At 34.2% G+C, this 17,537-nt stretch overlaps 1 protein-coding gene across 9 annotated transcripts in view; it reads right to left on the reverse strand.

Annotated features, from left to right (window-relative positions):
- The window catches only part of LOC144452448 (protein FAM13A-like), a 61,382-nt gene that overhangs the window by 33,384 nt on the left and 10,461 nt on the right, over positions 1-17,537 (reverse strand). For 7 of the 9 annotated variants that reach the window (XR_013482352.1, XM_078143542.1, XM_078143541.1 and 4 more), the window contains exon 1: positions 7,740-7,915. Coding sequence is in view for 7 of the 9 variants with exons in the window: in XM_078143542.1 (XP_077999668.1) it covers positions 7,740-7,889 (150 nt within the window). In the remaining 2 variants the exon portion in view is untranslated. Of the gene's footprint in view, positions 1-7,599; positions 7,610-7,739; positions 7,916-13,161; positions 13,301-17,537 lie in introns of those variants that run through there. The other 2 variants (XM_078143548.1, XM_078143545.1) reach the window with 2 other exon arrangements.

Below are 17,537 nucleotides of genomic sequence, written 5' to 3' on the forward strand. Positions count from 1 at the left end.
ACAGCTCAAGAAGAACGTTTAATTCAGGCTAGCCCAGTGTCTGTATGACATTAACGTGGGCCTAGCTTGGTATGCGTTAACATCAGGCTGGTTAAGGCATTCACCTAGCTATCATTAACACATGCAAATGAGGTGTCAGTGCATGCCCTGAGCTAGCCTGAGGCAAGCCCTGTTTTACTGAGCTGCATGCAGCCAGGGGCAAGCCCTGTATTACTGAGCTTGCCTGATACTGTACAAGCCCTGCGCATTAGTGAGCTAGCCTGTGGCAAGCCCTGTGTTACTGAGCAAGTCTGATACAAGACCTGTGTTACTGAGCTAGCCTGATACAAGACCTGTGTTGCTGAGCTAGCCTGATACAAGACCCGTGTTGCTGAGCTAGCCTGAGGCAAGCCGTGTTGCTGAGCTAGCCTGATACAAGCCTTGTTGAAAAGTGATTCTTGATATGTTTACTAGGTACAATGTAATAACTTACAAAATTGTTTAGGTGTACAAATGTATACTATAAAGGTTTCCAGTATCCCTTTCAAGAAATAAGATTCAAACATTTGTTTACACAAAAACTAATAAACTTGAATTTCTTGTTATAACACAATGTGCAATTATTTTCATAAATTCATAACAAACAAATGATATGGTACTGTATTGTGTCATGGTTACTAAGCTACTCAAAACACAATGAAATCTGACAAACTAACTTATAAATATTACACAAAGAGAAGTTTACATCGCTATTAGTTCTTATCAGGGATTGCACCAGTATAGAAATACACATGTACAATGTAAATTATCACAAAAATATGAATTTACAGACACAAAAAATATTAGCAGACTCAAACAATGAGAAAAAGTTAATACATACATGTACTATACCAACATGTACAAGTTATTTTAACATACATGGGATTTGTCTCTTCTATGCATAGATGAACCAGGCACCAGACTTTGCAGCACAGTCAATGAACGTGTTAGCATGTCTACTGAATGTCAATCTTCGTGTGCTGACTTCCCTTTTCAATACAGAGTTCTGCCTTGTCAGGCATTCTGTTCATTCTATTCATATATGCAGTTGTTATGGCAACACAAGCCATTATCCACATCAGGGCAACAAAACCATAATTATGATACCTTGTCATATAGTGTAGTATAAATGAGAAATTGATATAAATATCATTTCAAGTCCATCAGTGTTAGACTTTCAGTCATCTAGGGAACAATAGTGACACCAATTTAGTCAAAAATTACTAATGAAGATTTAAGTTGAAATGGAGTTCAAATCATGATTAAGAAAAATGGGTTTGGATTGAGATCAAGGAAATTGACTTTGTATTATGTGTACTCACTTTACGCATTCAAATTTAGTGGACATGGTTAACAGTTTTCAGAGGGGCACATGTGGATAATTGATTATGGCTAGATTTTATCACCAAAATGGCAAATTAAAAATTCACACCTAAATTGGTACTGTTACTTAAGGATACAACTGTCAATAATTTCAAGAGTGTACATGTACGTATATCATACTACATATAACACTGGATATTGATCCATGATGAATGTGTTCTCATAGTGTACATGTACGTATATCATACTACATATAACACTGGATATTGATCCATGATGAATGTGTTCTCATAGTGTACATGTACGTATATCATACTACATATAACACTGGATATTGATCCATGATGAATGTGTTCTCATAGTGTACATGTACGTATATCATACTACATATAACACTGGATATTGATCCATGATGAATGTGTTCTCATAGTGTACATGTACGTATATCATACTACATATAACACTGGATATTGATCCATGATGAATGTGTTCTCATAGTGTACATGTACGTATATCATACTACATATAACACTGGATATTGATCCATGATGAATGTGTTCTCATAGTGTACATGTACGTATATCATACTACATATAACACTGGATATTGATCCATGATGAATGTGTTCTCATAGTGTACATGTACGTATATCATACTACATATAACACTGGATATTGATCCATGATGAGTGTACATTACTTCACACCTAGGTCAATATATCAATAACTACACTATGAAGTGTTGAATTTTACCTTTGTTTTAACTGATTTATCTATGTTACAATATTTTAGCAGTGATCCGTGTTCCAGTCAAAGAACGTTCACTTTCTCTTTTTTTCAATTTTGGCTTCTTCTTTGTTTACCATTGCCATTGTGTTATCGAGGGTTTTTTTCTCTCTTTTTTTTTGAGGGGGAGGGGCTATTTTTGGCTACTAATTCCTTCATCTATCAAACACATACCACTGAAAATAAGTCTGATTATGCACATATTAACCCTGCTTGCACGCTCTGTCTGTTGGCACTCAACACTCTTACATATAATACATGTATAGAGTAATTATAAAATTAGTTGATTTTATGACAAATCACTATATTTTCAATTAGTATCAATTTAGTGTCGCCAGATGTTTCATCACTTCGTTAACAGCATACAAAAGATTACATCAGCAGTACATTGCGTTTACAAGAAATGTGAAACAGTATTCAAAGTTTGTTCAAGTGATGTTGATTTTTCCAATGTCATTATTTGTATTCAAGTTAGGAATAATCTGATATTCCAGAGATCAAGCATTTCATGAATATTGTATACGGTGATAATACCAGTGATAAATGGTAATTGTGGTGATATATGAAAATACTTGCTGAAATGGAATGTTTGTAGTAAAAATATGGCAGCCATACATGTAACATTAAACATCATTTTACACATGGAGAATGTCAGAGGTTACTGTATACAATGCAATGAGGTGGTTACACAGGACGATTCATCAGGTAACACGAGATGCAATGTGCAATCGACAAGTTGCAGAAAATCTGACATGTTGGATTTCTTGTGACACACCTACATGTAGTGACATCACAAGGCCCTGCGATTATGTGCATACATGAAGCAATTCGTCACATGTGATGGGCAATGGGCCTATATTTGTAAAGAGCCAATGTCCTGCAGAGCTGATGTGGTGTACCCTATATGGATAACCTTGATATTAAGTGTATATTACCATTCTATATTAGGACTGATGAAGACACTTGCTACTACATTTATCAGTAGTGGCTCCCCATCAATCACATCTCACAGAATACGCAACCAAGCACATGACTTGATTTGTGGTGAAAGTTATGATTTCAAAATGTATTCTACAGATAGAAATAACTTATTCCATTAACACTTGAATTATCACAATGGTTTTTTATACCCTAGAGAATTGTGCACAACAAATAGAATGAAATCTATAAGGTGAATGAGAGAGACAGCTAGCTTTCCCCTCTTGTTTAGCAGTTTCCTACACCTAGTAGTGTTGGGGCTACAAATAGATTTCACACACACATATAACTCACTACATTATTATCTAACATCACAATATATTACAATTTGAAAGATTTTCTAAGCGTGACATTATCCACATATATCACTGTGAAATCGACTAGTTTAATTTGGCACACAGTGGCATGTCAGTTTTTTTTTCTTTCATGGCTTGCTTCCCCCCCCCCCCCCCCTTCCATAAATTTTATTTCTTTGGGGTTTTATTGTTCAATATTTGGGATGTCTCTTTTATTCTATGACAACTAAATCTTCTTTGTTCGATTTTACAGGGAGGTCTCTAATTACAAATATAATTCAGTTAAGCTTTACATGTATGATATAATATTATCTATCAGTTCTGTCTACGTGACTTAAAAGTACATTATGCATACATATACATGTACATGCACTGTTTTATGCTCTCTGTAAACTTGGTGCATGACAACAAAGGAAAGTCTAGTCAGGCTTATTTCTGCCATTGGTACATTTTTTGTATATTTATATTGATCATTGCTCTCAACTTTATTTTGGGTCAGTGATAAGACAGCACCTCTGTAACTTACTCAACTTTGAATTCTTGCAAAGAAGCCCTACTTATGCAGTGCCACTGGACATGTGTTTGGCCACTTTGGGGATTTCCTGCATGGTTTTATGGGAAAACTTGAAGATATCACGATACTCTAATCTCTTTGTCTTGACAAATACAACAAGAATCATTGCCAGTACTAAATAACTTGCCTAATGGTTGTAAAATATGACACCAGCCATCCATTTCCTACACGAAGGATAACACTTCAAGAGTAAAAGATGATCACACAGAATGGTAACAGGCCAGCTATCAAAATTTACAATCTTTTGACAGAAATAATCCAACTGGAATGCACCTCCAGGATAAATCCATCCTTAGTTTATACCTCATTTCCCAGAGATAAAACCCCGGAATACTACTGAGACACATAAACCAAGTGCGAATGTCATTACAAAGATTTGAACTCATGGAATTAACTAATCCTTAGGCCTCAAGGGTAATATGCAAATCATTACCATGGGGTCATATGCAAATGACCACCCAAGGGTCATATGAACAAGAACAATTTAAAGGTAATGTTCCAGCTCAGGTGTTTATGACCACCTAGCAGTAGATCTCAGTGGTTATTTATTCGGTAACTTTCACATTACAATAGCAAGTAGCATACTTGGCAAATTTAATACATTGGTTTACACATTCCTTCACTTTTTATTGAGCTTCTTATCCTCAGTAATATCTGGTACACTATACATATACTATCCTCTTATCATTATTGTGAGCCTGGATCATTTGGATTTTTTCTCATAAAACACTGATCTGTTATAGATCACAGGAATACTGCATAAATGACAATAAACAGATAAGTGTATCATTGTTCTCCATGAGGTGTTTTAGAGGGCCACCCCTTCATTGTTTTGGCTGCCTCTCTGTTTTTAAAATGGTGAATTATACTATTAATGTATTATTAAAGTATGGAATTTTTTAACTGAAATAATTTCTTTATACATACATGTATGTGTTTTCTTATTTACTTAATGGATCATTGCCAAAAATAGGAATCTAATTGATTGAAGTCTTTTTTGATGTTGAAAATATTGTTTTCATTGTCAAATGTTATGATCTGGAAATATGCTAATGATATGCCAATTAATATGTAAATGAGGACAGCCCTTCATTTTACGAAATTGTGGACAACCCTGTATATTCAATGAAAGACTCAATATACCTTCGGAAGGCTTCACATCATTTAGTACTGACCCATCCCATAATATTAGCATTAGTACTAGTAGTAAGGTGGCTCTAAATTCAAAACAAGTTTCTTGATGAATTCTCATGGGTTAAAAAATACACAAGGAAAAGAAAGTGGTGGGTGACAGTATGGGTTTGTTCACATATTAAAAACTATCACTTCAGAAAGAATGACTCTGGGAACAGAAAAATCTTGTATAAATGAACAGTCACTAGTGTATTTGTTTGTTTTGCTTTTGTAATAGTGTTTTCTTTATCACAAACAAATTGAAACCCTGGAATTCATACGCCCATAAACATGTCTAAAGTAAAATTTACATGTAAAAGGAACAAGTTAGCATATATTCAAAATCTTGATAAGATAAATTTGAAATACATAACATAAAACTCTCATACTAATTCAGAGACATATCTGATTCCAGATCAGTTTGTAACATTTCATTGCCTGAGGGGGAATTCTTCATTATCGTAGAAAAAGATTATCCCCTAGACACTGGAGGACAGTGACAAATTATCGGCTTAACTAGAAAATCTCTCGTTTGATTAATGAAATGCTGGTAAAGGGCTTTTTTCATTGATGTTGCTTAATTGGTCAATAATCAGAAATAAGTCATTCAGAACCCTAATTAAATATCACAAATTCAATTATAAATAAACCAATCAAATCAGTCTCAGACTTTTAACACTCTATGTCTGCAGTAAAGCTACACAACAACCAAGGCCAATGTTAGGGTGAATGACTTTTCTAGGGTGAATGACTTTTCGAATGTTGACACCAGTCAAGGCTAGGACTAACTTCAAACAAAGCCCCATGTGTACAATAAAATCCAAGTTTTTAATTTGTATACACGTAGCTTGGGAAATCTAAATCACAACAATGAGAGTACCACTATAGAGACATATTGTTTAGGAATACTAATATCAAATTAAATTATCATATTTAAAGGATTTCAGTTAGGCTTGATTTGATTTCCCTAGACTTAAAGTAGCAGGATTACTATATTTGCTGGGTTTCTCATAAAAAGGAAAATTTCAGCAAACAATGTCTACAAATCTCGTTGGAATACTGCAAGTATTTCAATGCAATTACATACTTATATATTAACTTTTGTACAAAAGATGCAAAAATGTACATTTTGACTACATAATTTAATATTAGACAATAATAAATATAAGTTATAGCATTAAGAGTCAACTTATTACCAGTTCAAACTGTAAATTATAACATGGCTACTGCTACATGTACATTAGTTGCACTGTAAAACATCCTTAGCTGATGGTAAATTTAGAAGTTGTTTTTCTATAAAGCTGACGTGTGACCGTATACTGACACTGAGAACACTGCTTGCTAATAACTCCTGCCATATCAGTCAGTTTATAATAACACATACTACATAGTACATGTATATGTACAGCTAAGGAAGCTACATCATGTATTCTGTAATAGTCGTAGGGTCACCAGGTCACTCAGTTATTTTCTTGCGGTTGCCCATTGGCATGTGACACACATCAAGTGTTAATCTCCAACACACACGAAGGTTTTTTTTCTTATGGTTTCAGCATTCCAGTAATAGAGAAAGGGAAGCTTGTCTTGTGGTTGACAGTATCTTAAACAATTACATTGTTACCACATTTTTACAAGGGAATGGTTTCTGTGCTAATATATCCATGTTTACACGGTGGGCAGAACCACATTTTTCACTTCATTAAAGATTTGAGACTACCGCTCAGATTAACAACAATAAAACACATATGGTACACATTATTTAAATATATATGTAACTTGATAAATATGTATTTGTTCATGCATTGCAACAAAGAAATACAGAGTTTATGAGGTAAAAAAGACTGAAATTGAGCAAACGCACATGAAAAGGCATTTCTTATCTATGACATTACATGTAGATGTATGTACAGAATCAAAGATAATGACAAAATGTGTATTAATTAAAGATACTACCACAATATTAGGTACACAATATGGATACATGTAAGGTGTTGCAGACTTCTGTTCACTTTCTCGGTTTAATGCAACCACACTAAAAAAACTGCACATGCTACACTTTAAGATAGCACGATTGAATGAATATATCGTTCCTTGCTACATTTTGTCAAAGTAAAATGTGCCATCTGATCATGCAGACATAATATGAAGAACATTGTGAATAACATGAAGGACGAGTGTCACCATCAATCTACAGTACAGTTACCAATAAATTTAAAGTCGTATTTGGGCTTGGATGATCGTTGATGACTACATTATATTTCTCTAAGACAAAATATTGCAAGAAACTGTATTCATTCAATCTTGCTATCTTGAAGTGATTTCTGTTTGATTGTATGAACTGTATACATTCATGTGTGTGTATGGCATGCAAAAGAAAACGGGTTTAGACAGTGATTAGTTAAAATTATCCACAATTTCATGTACTACATACATAGCAGTCAACCATACTTACTGGTGTCCAACTGTTGAATGCATGGAAGAATTAGGAAAAAGGAAAGGTGAGTACAGAAAAATAAACAACTGAAAAAACTATACTTGTGCAATACAAGGATGAAAAACAAACGGATATTTGGAATATGCTGCAGTGCTTACAGTTTGTTGTTCCTCCGAAGTACATGTACCATATCTATGTAGCTGCAGAGAGTTCTTACAGACTGACAGAATGAAATTCATCCAAAATATACTGGCCAAAAGTTCTAACAATGTTCTGCATAGACGTCCGATAGATTGAAGGAACGACATTTCTCCTTGTTTGTTGCTCACTACCTTCCACACACAAGTGAAAATAAACATCACCCACTTATATCTATCAAGTTACACTTTCTCAAGCCTTCAAGGTTTACACAGGACAGGACAAACTAAAGAAAACTACTGTTGAATTGTCAGTATAAGTAATGTTTTGTTGTTATTCATGTATGATAGTTAATATCGTACATGTTGTGATGTACTATATATGATGTGTGTACATGACTTCTTAAAATCTTTCTCGAAACAATCTGCTATCCAAAATGACAAACTGAGAAACCATCGAGAGTTAAAATTATCATATAAATGTCAAAACAACATAAATGTTATAAAAATGAATATTTACATGTATGTGCAACTGAAAAATAAATATGTGTGGCTGAAGTCCTGGAATGTGATTGGTCAATGGAGGGTACACATGTACCCTGGCAAGGTTGCAGCCATTTTAATGAGTAAATGCTGTGTTTGTTTCACATGAAAACAGTGCCAGTCATAAGGTCATACACAGAGCACTTTTATACAGGGTAAACGGAACTTCTGTAGACTGAGTTGAACAGTGCCCAATGCAAGAAACCTACCATCTACAACAGTACAGCATGCACTAAAACTTAGTGGATAGTGACTTGTTAGTCAGGATGCCAATGTGGTCTCTAAACTATGTGAGTGGAGATGTAAATCATGTGAGTGGAGATGTAAATCGTAATGATACTGTACATGTACATGTATGTGATTTGTGGGTCACTTTCAAATTTATCAAGTTTTCTATTATATTTTACTTGCATTTACTATGATACTGCTTGCATTCAAACTATCTCAAAATCAATTTCTTATCATTATATATCTCATTATATTTCTCAAATACAATGGTTGCTAAACTTGATGACATAAACCATCAGTCGCCTGTTGCTAAGCAACAATCTCAAACTACTCTAAGCATGTCTTCATTTGAACTGTTTGAACTTACACTTGTTGTACTTCAGTGAGCATCTAGATGAATCATTATAATTTATCAAAACAACTACCATGACCCTTTGTACCTTGCATAGCTTATTCCTATTTTTTTCTAGTCTCAGTTACCCAAACTCTCGCTACTGGGGCTCTGCCTCCGAGACCTCCCCAAGCAAGAGTCTGGGGAACCTACATGTAGATTTCAACTTGCCAACACAGGAAGTAGCTTCTAGAGCAGTGCATGCTGGGGTATACTTCACATCCAACACTGTAGGCTAAACGGTTTACTCACTTTCGCGACAATTTATCACTTCTCAAGTGAGTCATACATCTAAATTACAACAAACAGGCCTCGTAAGTGGATTTTTTATGACTTGGTAGAAATGTACTGTGTGACTTGTGGTGTGGGGTAGTTGGAACATGGTTTCAAGAAGAGATGGTCTCAAGAAGAGCCCCAGCTGTGAGAGTCTGGGTAACGGCGACTAATTTTTTTCTAGCTCCATCAGGTGACTGAAAGTTCATAACCTTAACATATGTTTACTTATAAAATGTACAAGAGAGACCACATACAAATGTATCAATTACAGAAAGAATTATGCCCCACAAATTGATCTCTGGAAATAGAATCTGGTGATATTGTATGACTATTTACGAGCAATGTCTGTTACTCTTCACATCATTTTGTTTGTATATTTAAATAATACTGTGTATGTATCAACAGATATCCACAGTGAATGATCTATGTACATTGACAGTGACAAGTATGTTTATATTGTATAGAAGTGACCAGTGAGTGAATACAACAGGACTTACATAGTGAATGAATCAAGGCAGCCCTCACCCTGCCACAGCCATTATATTTTACAATGACTTGATTTTACAATGACTTGTGCGTGTGCGTGCGTATGTATGTGTTTGTATGAATGTATGTATGTACATACATGAGTGTGGCGTGTGTATGTGTGTGTGTGTACATACAATATAACATGCTTCATATACAAAATGTAGACAATGACATGATCCTTTAAACCATGTTTTTCTTTTACCTATAATGTCTAGTATATGTATATCATCAAATCTAATCCCTTCTCAACTGTCTATAGTAGTATATCAAATAGTGTAACAGAAAATAGAAAATTAAACTGTTCATTCTGATTTATACACGATACCTGTCCATGCACACTACTATAGCAATAGTAAACCAAAGTATTATATCTAAACCTACCTGATAACACACAGTAACTAGACCTACCTGGTAATATACTAGAAGAAGTGAATACAGTAACTTGACCTTGCTGGTAATTGTACTAAAGCTGACTATGATAGCCTAACACTGCATCTAGTTATGTAGACCTATTTGAACAGCTGTATACATCTTCCCTGTCTTACTGTAAAAGTCTATATTCGTACCCTGTCAGAATATAAGGAAATACAATTCAGCTATGTGCTATTTATAGTATCAACACTGTGTCACCTGACTTGTCAGGTTATAGGAGTGTCATGTACAGTACAAGCTAGTTGAATATTATTCTGTCTTTCACTTTCTTTGTATTTTTATGTTTTTATATATTTTATGGGACATCTTGATGTAATGCAATAATAATAATAATAAATTGCTAGTATCACTATTGCCTGGAATCCATGTAGATAGGGGTTTTGAATTCGTTATTTTCCAGACAGGAAATCAAAGTTCAAAATACCCCCATTGCCTGGACTCTAGCCTAGCATCACTATAATGCATTTAATAATTTCACCTCCATTTCAGAGCTTTTTTACACCCCCCCCCCCCCCCCCCCCATTGCCTGGACTCTAGCCTAGCATCACTATAATGCATTTAATACTTTCACCTCCATTTCAGATCTATCTTTTACACCCCCACCCCATCCCACACCCCCAACACCTGGACTCTAGGCTAGCATCACTATAATGCATTTAATAATTTCACCTCCATTTCAGATCTATCTTTTACACCCCCACCCCATCCCACACCCCCAACACCTGGACTCTAGGCTAGCATCACTATAATGCATTTAATACTTTCACCTCCATTTCAGATCTATCTTTTACACCCCCACCCCATCCCACACCCCCAACACCTGGACTCTAGGCTAGCATCACTATAATGCATTTAATACTTTCACCTCCATTTCAGATCTATCTTTTACACCCCCACCCCATCCCACACCCCCAACACCTGGACTCTAGGCTAGCATCACTATAATGCATTTAATAATTTCACCTCCATTTCAGATCTATTTTTTCTCTATTAGCTTTACTTATCTATATACACATATATTACACAGAGTAACAAAATTGACAATTTTTACTGTTTCCTGATTTATTATCTGTAAGATACATCTGTAAGGGGGAGCCCTCACACATTGGTCAACCCTTCTCACAGAGGAGGCAGTTGAAGGCATATCTTACAGTCTACATCATTTGATATCCAAGTCAATCCCCTTGTGATAGATAGTGCCAGTGTTTAACTCAGTCTTGTCATTACTTTATTTCTTCATGAATGGAACATTTGGGATAAATAAAATTATTGAATTGAAATTCAGTACATTTTAATATTTCAAGTAAATAACAGGATAAAACCCACCACTCAACAACTCATTATGTGGTTGGACATGGTAAGACTATATGTGTAGTATAAGTTACATATTTCCTTACATGTACATGTACATCCATTTCCTCATATTATCAAGTGTTGAAAAATACAGCGATATGAAAAACAGATGTTACAGCTATCATATTGGTGTCTTTCTCACACAGCTATAACCAGCTGGTCATATTCTCCATGTGTTTCATGAGAGTTGCAAGTAGACTGTGGAAACACTGACATCAATATTATGGTACAAGGTCCAGAAAGTTTTAACCAAATTGTCCCCTTTGACGCCAAGGTTCCCAAGACATTGAGAGTATACATGTACATACATTGTAACTTTCCAGAAGTCCTTTGAAATTCCAGGAGTTTCCAGGAGCATATAATTATGAACCCTGTAGTACATTGTATTTTGAAATATTGAATTTAATTGTTTAGGAGGATTTCATATTAACAAAATGGACATATGGATGAGGATTAGGTATTTATTTTGGATTTTCTATTTATAAAACAATTTTATCATAGCATCCTACTTGAAAGATCAATGTGAAACAACATACGCCAAGTCCTTGTTTGTAACTTAATAAATTGCAAAAGATTAATAAATGTGTAAAATCTTTGTCATTGTAAGTACAATAAACTTTTTACACATTGTTGAGCTTTTTGCAATGTATTGAGTTACAATCACAGATTTTGTCAATGTTGATTCTTCTTGATATTTCAAGTAGGAAGCTATGATAAAACTGTTTTACAAATTAAAAATCCAAAATAAATACCAAATCCTCATCCATATGGCCATTTTAAGAAGATCCTTAGAAATCACAAGACAGCTAGGTAAGTGTCCTAGTTTACTTGCTCTAGGAGAACACAGACATATATTCTATAATGAAGCCAATATATACCCATGTCTCTAGTGTGCACATGGAAAACACTCTTTCTCTAATATGAAGCACTTCAGAATACTTTCTATGTCAAAGCAGACAATCAAAAGAAGAGCCAGTGCATTTTTCTATCAATGCTATGTTTTCCCACACATCATCCAAGCATGCCTACTTCTTGACTGAAGGTAACAGTAATCGTCTAAACTCAATTCACTGTCAACAGCTTCAGGAAAGAAATTTGAGATGTTCTGGTTTACCAAGAGAGGTGGATGCACTGACTACAGGTGAACCAGGACAGGAGGTTGCACTGACTGCAGCAAGAACCAGTACAAGTGGTTGCACTGACTGCAGCAAGATTCTCTTTTTCTCATAAAACAAATACAGACATATGTATCTATCTACCCACATGTACGTTTGTATCTTATATACTGGCAATGCATTTATTTTGGCACACACAAATTTTAGCAGATGTCCAATTTTTTACACTTTGGCACTACTTTATTTTGACTACTACATGTATATCCCTCATGCATACTCCATTATATACTCTACAAATAAAGACGTCATCGAATTGAACAAACTGCAATAAAATAACTTTAAATCAAGACATCTTTGCATTTTGAATTGCCTTTGATGAGGTGATAGATATTGGTACTAAGTACATCTCTTTACTACAGTCTATTTGATTTATTACTTACAGGTTGTATATCTAATGTTACACATCATTCATTTGTTTTTTTATATACTTAAAGGTACAGATTTATTGCCTGTAGTAAAATATACATCATGCTCTCCATATGTGAGCAATTTGATTAACTCTGGTGACATTTCTTACCTGTTTACTTCTGTTCACTGCATGGGGCTCGTTACGACCAGGACGTCGCATCACGTGAACACTGAAGGTAACAACTTCTACCACACTATCTTCATCCGAGTATTATTAATACCTTGTGATGCATTTACTTAGGAGGAACCTGAAAGATACAAGGACATTCATGTAGAAATGTTAATATCCAGAACTACATGTATACCTAAGTAAATTCAAATGAACAAAGAAAAATATTGGAGAATGACTCATAGTGACAAAGCCCCTTAGGTCACTCATATTTTCCTTGGCTGAACAAAGAAAAATATCGGGAATAATATCCACGTATTTGCCATTGTATTTTACCAATGTTATGGGGCCAAAATAACAAGAACGTTGACATATTCTCACATGTTCTCTACATGTATAGCCATGAAGCTGAAGTCATGGTGTTGACTACAAAATCAAATAATTAACATTTTTATGACACACCTGGATGGTTAAATTCTATTTCGAGTATTAGAATTATAAAAGACTACTTGTATTTCATTTGGTTTTTTTATAAATAACATAGGAATAAAATCTCAGTAGCGGAAGAAAATTAATAAAATTTTATACCTAAAACGATTTATCAGGTTATCCATCTACATCTACATACTTGTACACAAAATATGATTCCTCATAAAAACAGCAGTGTGTGTGGAATTTTATTTTGTCAATTTCAATCTATTTTTGTACTTTTCACTGCACCGGTGTCTTTATCTGCCGAAATGAAATCTCCCACTTAAAATGTTTTAATAAGCACAGCGTCTTATTAATGAAAGTAATATCCTGGTATAACACCTGATCTGATAACTATTTTGAGCAAAAAATTCTTATCCTTGAAATTAATATATTGTGTGTTACTACATTGTACAAATAGCATTGCACAGCATGAACAACAGTGCAATGTACCTACATGTACACTGTACATTTCATATTTCTTTTATTTTCATTCATGTCACGTTCACTTTCAATGCTAGTACTACATTGTACCTCAATAAAAAAACAACGCCTTACCATAAACATGAAAACATACATTATGTTTATTTCAATTTGAAATGAACATTTTTAACCCTTGGATTATTGAAGTTGAAATATTTGAACTTCCAGAGCCGGCAGACAATGGCTGGACCAAAACATTGAACTGAACTGAACTGAACTGAACTGAACATGGCAACACAACATTGTACATTTATATGTATTATTTGGATGTCTCAAGTTTTAACCAGTTTGTAAATGTACATACATGTAAATACAATGAACCAGACTAATCAATACATACAATGTATGTGTATACATGTATATATACATGTATATAAACATAGTTTCTCAGAACCAGTTTCCCATCTTATTCAGACATTTTTCTTGAATGAATGAATATCAAGGTTAAGTATGACATATGATCAGACATGCAGATACCTCATGAGTCACACACAGTCAAATAACACTCAATGCATGGATGGTCTCAGTACAAATTACAAACTTACTTGCACCATCAGTAATTTTAAGAATATTCACAACATCCATGTATTATCAATGGCACTATCCCTGAATCATTCAGGGTGCGATTGTCAATCAGTGTTTTTGTTAAGGGCAGTAAGCAGGTAAAATCTACCTGAGTTCACCAGTCATTTTACCCAGGTTCCCCATCAAATTCATAGTACAATGTATTGGGAACTATGCCAGTTTTACCATATTCCATCTTTCTGTTACCTGGGTTCCCAAACCTTCAGCAAACACACTGTGAATGTTCATAAAATGGCTAATTAATATAATAATAATAATAATAATAATAATAATAATATTATTAGTTTTTATATAGTGCTTTCCCACTCTGTGTTCAAAGAACTTTACAATTAAGGGCGATAAGCAATTGCATGCATGTGAATATTTTGTACTACATGTAGGACCATGACCATGCACACAAATTGACTCTTGCTTAAACAATCTGTAGTTCGCTTCTGCTTGACATTGTACACTACATGTACACTAGTAATTGCTAGTACTCAAGCACAGATCAATGTCACTCTCCACATAATATAATTTACATGCATTATGATAGCACATAGCCGCTGTGCAATTTTCTTCACTTCTACAAAAGCCATAGCAACACCTCAAAAGAATTAATGAATGATAAAATTTCTTGGCAATTTACAACACAATAGGGCAATTAAGAACCAATTTGTGTACACATGTGGTGAACTTCTGACCTTATGAACTATTGAGATTGATTCTAATATCTATATTCCCTATCTAACTTGCTGGCTATCATGTAAAGTTATGTATTCTACACACATCTCAATCAATTGAAAGGCTTAAATCTGTATATATTTTTTTCTGTGCCAGTCATAGAAATGATATTCTGTCAAATGACATGCCAGACTTTCTGAATATCCACAACTTACATAGTATATGTATGTATTGACTTCCTTTCCTGATATGAGAGATGTTTGCAACAGATGCCATAATATTCAGTTACACTTTAATTATAACAACACATATTACTTCTAAATGCATAGTATTTTTAGCTCCTAAAAATATACTGTATTACCACTGTAAATATTTTACATCACTAGCCACTCTGCCTTTCGCACTGGAAGTATGTGCTCTGAGAAGTCTTTTGTCAAAGTTTGATGGCGGAAGAAGATGTGTCCGAGTGCTTAGTCCATGTACATTGTATTTCCCAAGCTATTCTGCCGCTAGATATCAGCACAAGTTTGATTAATGACTCTACATCTAGATGTCAACACAAGTCATGTTATCTGACTTTTCCAATAAATTTGTACTTTTTGTCAGTAAGAATGGGAAAAAACTTTCTTTGCTATAATGCAACATCCCCTGAGGCATACATTATCAGTGTTTTCACTAAGGCTGGGGAACCCCGGTAGTGGTAGAAAATAACATGTTGACATTTTATGAATGAGGTAACATACATTTCAATCCCTAACCCTCAAACCTTACCCCATTACAATTATAAGATTGTTACTAAGCAAAGTTACATTCAACTAAAATATTACAATTTACATAATGACAATTCATCGCACCATCCTATTAGGCAAATGAAACTAGGTGTGTGATGCTACATGTCATTTGTATTTCCAAGGGAGGGGTTAAAACAAGTCAGAGTTGATAGTACATTGTGTGTGAATAGAGAACACAAAATACATGTACCGCTAAGAAATTCATGCCCTGCTGAAATATTACAATTTGTGTGATGTGAAAGAAAAACTTAAAGTATACTATCCTATCAGACAAATTAATTAAAATACACACTTTTCAGGGAATGGGTTATAACAGGTGACAGTATATGAACAAATTACCGCTGAATATACATTACCAAAATCTTACACTTTACATGATATGATGGACAATTTTTTAAATACACCATCTATTCAGATAAATGCAAGGAATGGCTTAAAACAGGTGACAGTAAATTGTACATGTGTATGTGAACAAAGTATCCCTGAACATACATACATATATACATACATACATTACCAAAATATCACAATTTACATTAAAGACAAATTGAAACCATACTATCCTATAAGACATTACAATTGTACAGGGAAAGACTATATATTCATATAACAGGTGACAATACACCAGTCTGCCTAGAGCACTGAAAGCCATGACCACTTAGTCAATGTTAGCCTTCCATGAAGTACATGGGAAAACACTGAACCTCTAAAAGGAATCGACCATGCACTGTATACAAACATACACATATTCAGGAACGTATGCGCCTGACATTGATATTAGTGAAATTCAATCTATAATCTATATTTAATAAATAAAAGTCCAATCACTGTATCCAAATATCATTCAGATGTGAATATACAAAGAACTTATCAAGGTGCTGAATGGAAACTATTTGCTCATAAACCTTTCACTTTAATATACACAGTGCAAAATTTCTAGCCAAGAGATTTTATTTTCATTGAAAATAAAACTACATTTGTACATCACTACATGTAACTTGTAAGCCTTCTCTAAAAAAAATTTCAATAAGATTAAAACAGATGAACAGAAAGTATACAATTTGTATATACCATCACATACTACATATGTACATGTATATTTGAATGAATGAATGAATGAATGAATGAATCTTTATTTCACCAAAGTTAAACAATAACGAAAGAAAGGAGTCGGACAAAAGTGTGAATACCAAAAAATGCTAATAAAATATATTAACTCTTAAATATATTTTTTAAGTGACTAAATTTTCATTCCTACTGAAGTTCAATTTTTCTGTTTGTACTTTATTTTCAGCAATGTTAGTATAGAGGTACGTGTGCATATATTGTTAACATCTAGAAAGTCATTGATAGAAAAGCTGAAACAAATTCTTTCATTTCATT

Source organism: Glandiceps talaboti, chromosome 22 (assembly GCF_964340395.1).
Source record: "Glandiceps talaboti chromosome 22, keGlaTala1.1, whole genome shotgun sequence".
Classification (NCBI taxonomy): Eukaryota; Metazoa; Hemichordata; class Enteropneusta; family Spengelidae; genus Glandiceps; species Glandiceps talaboti.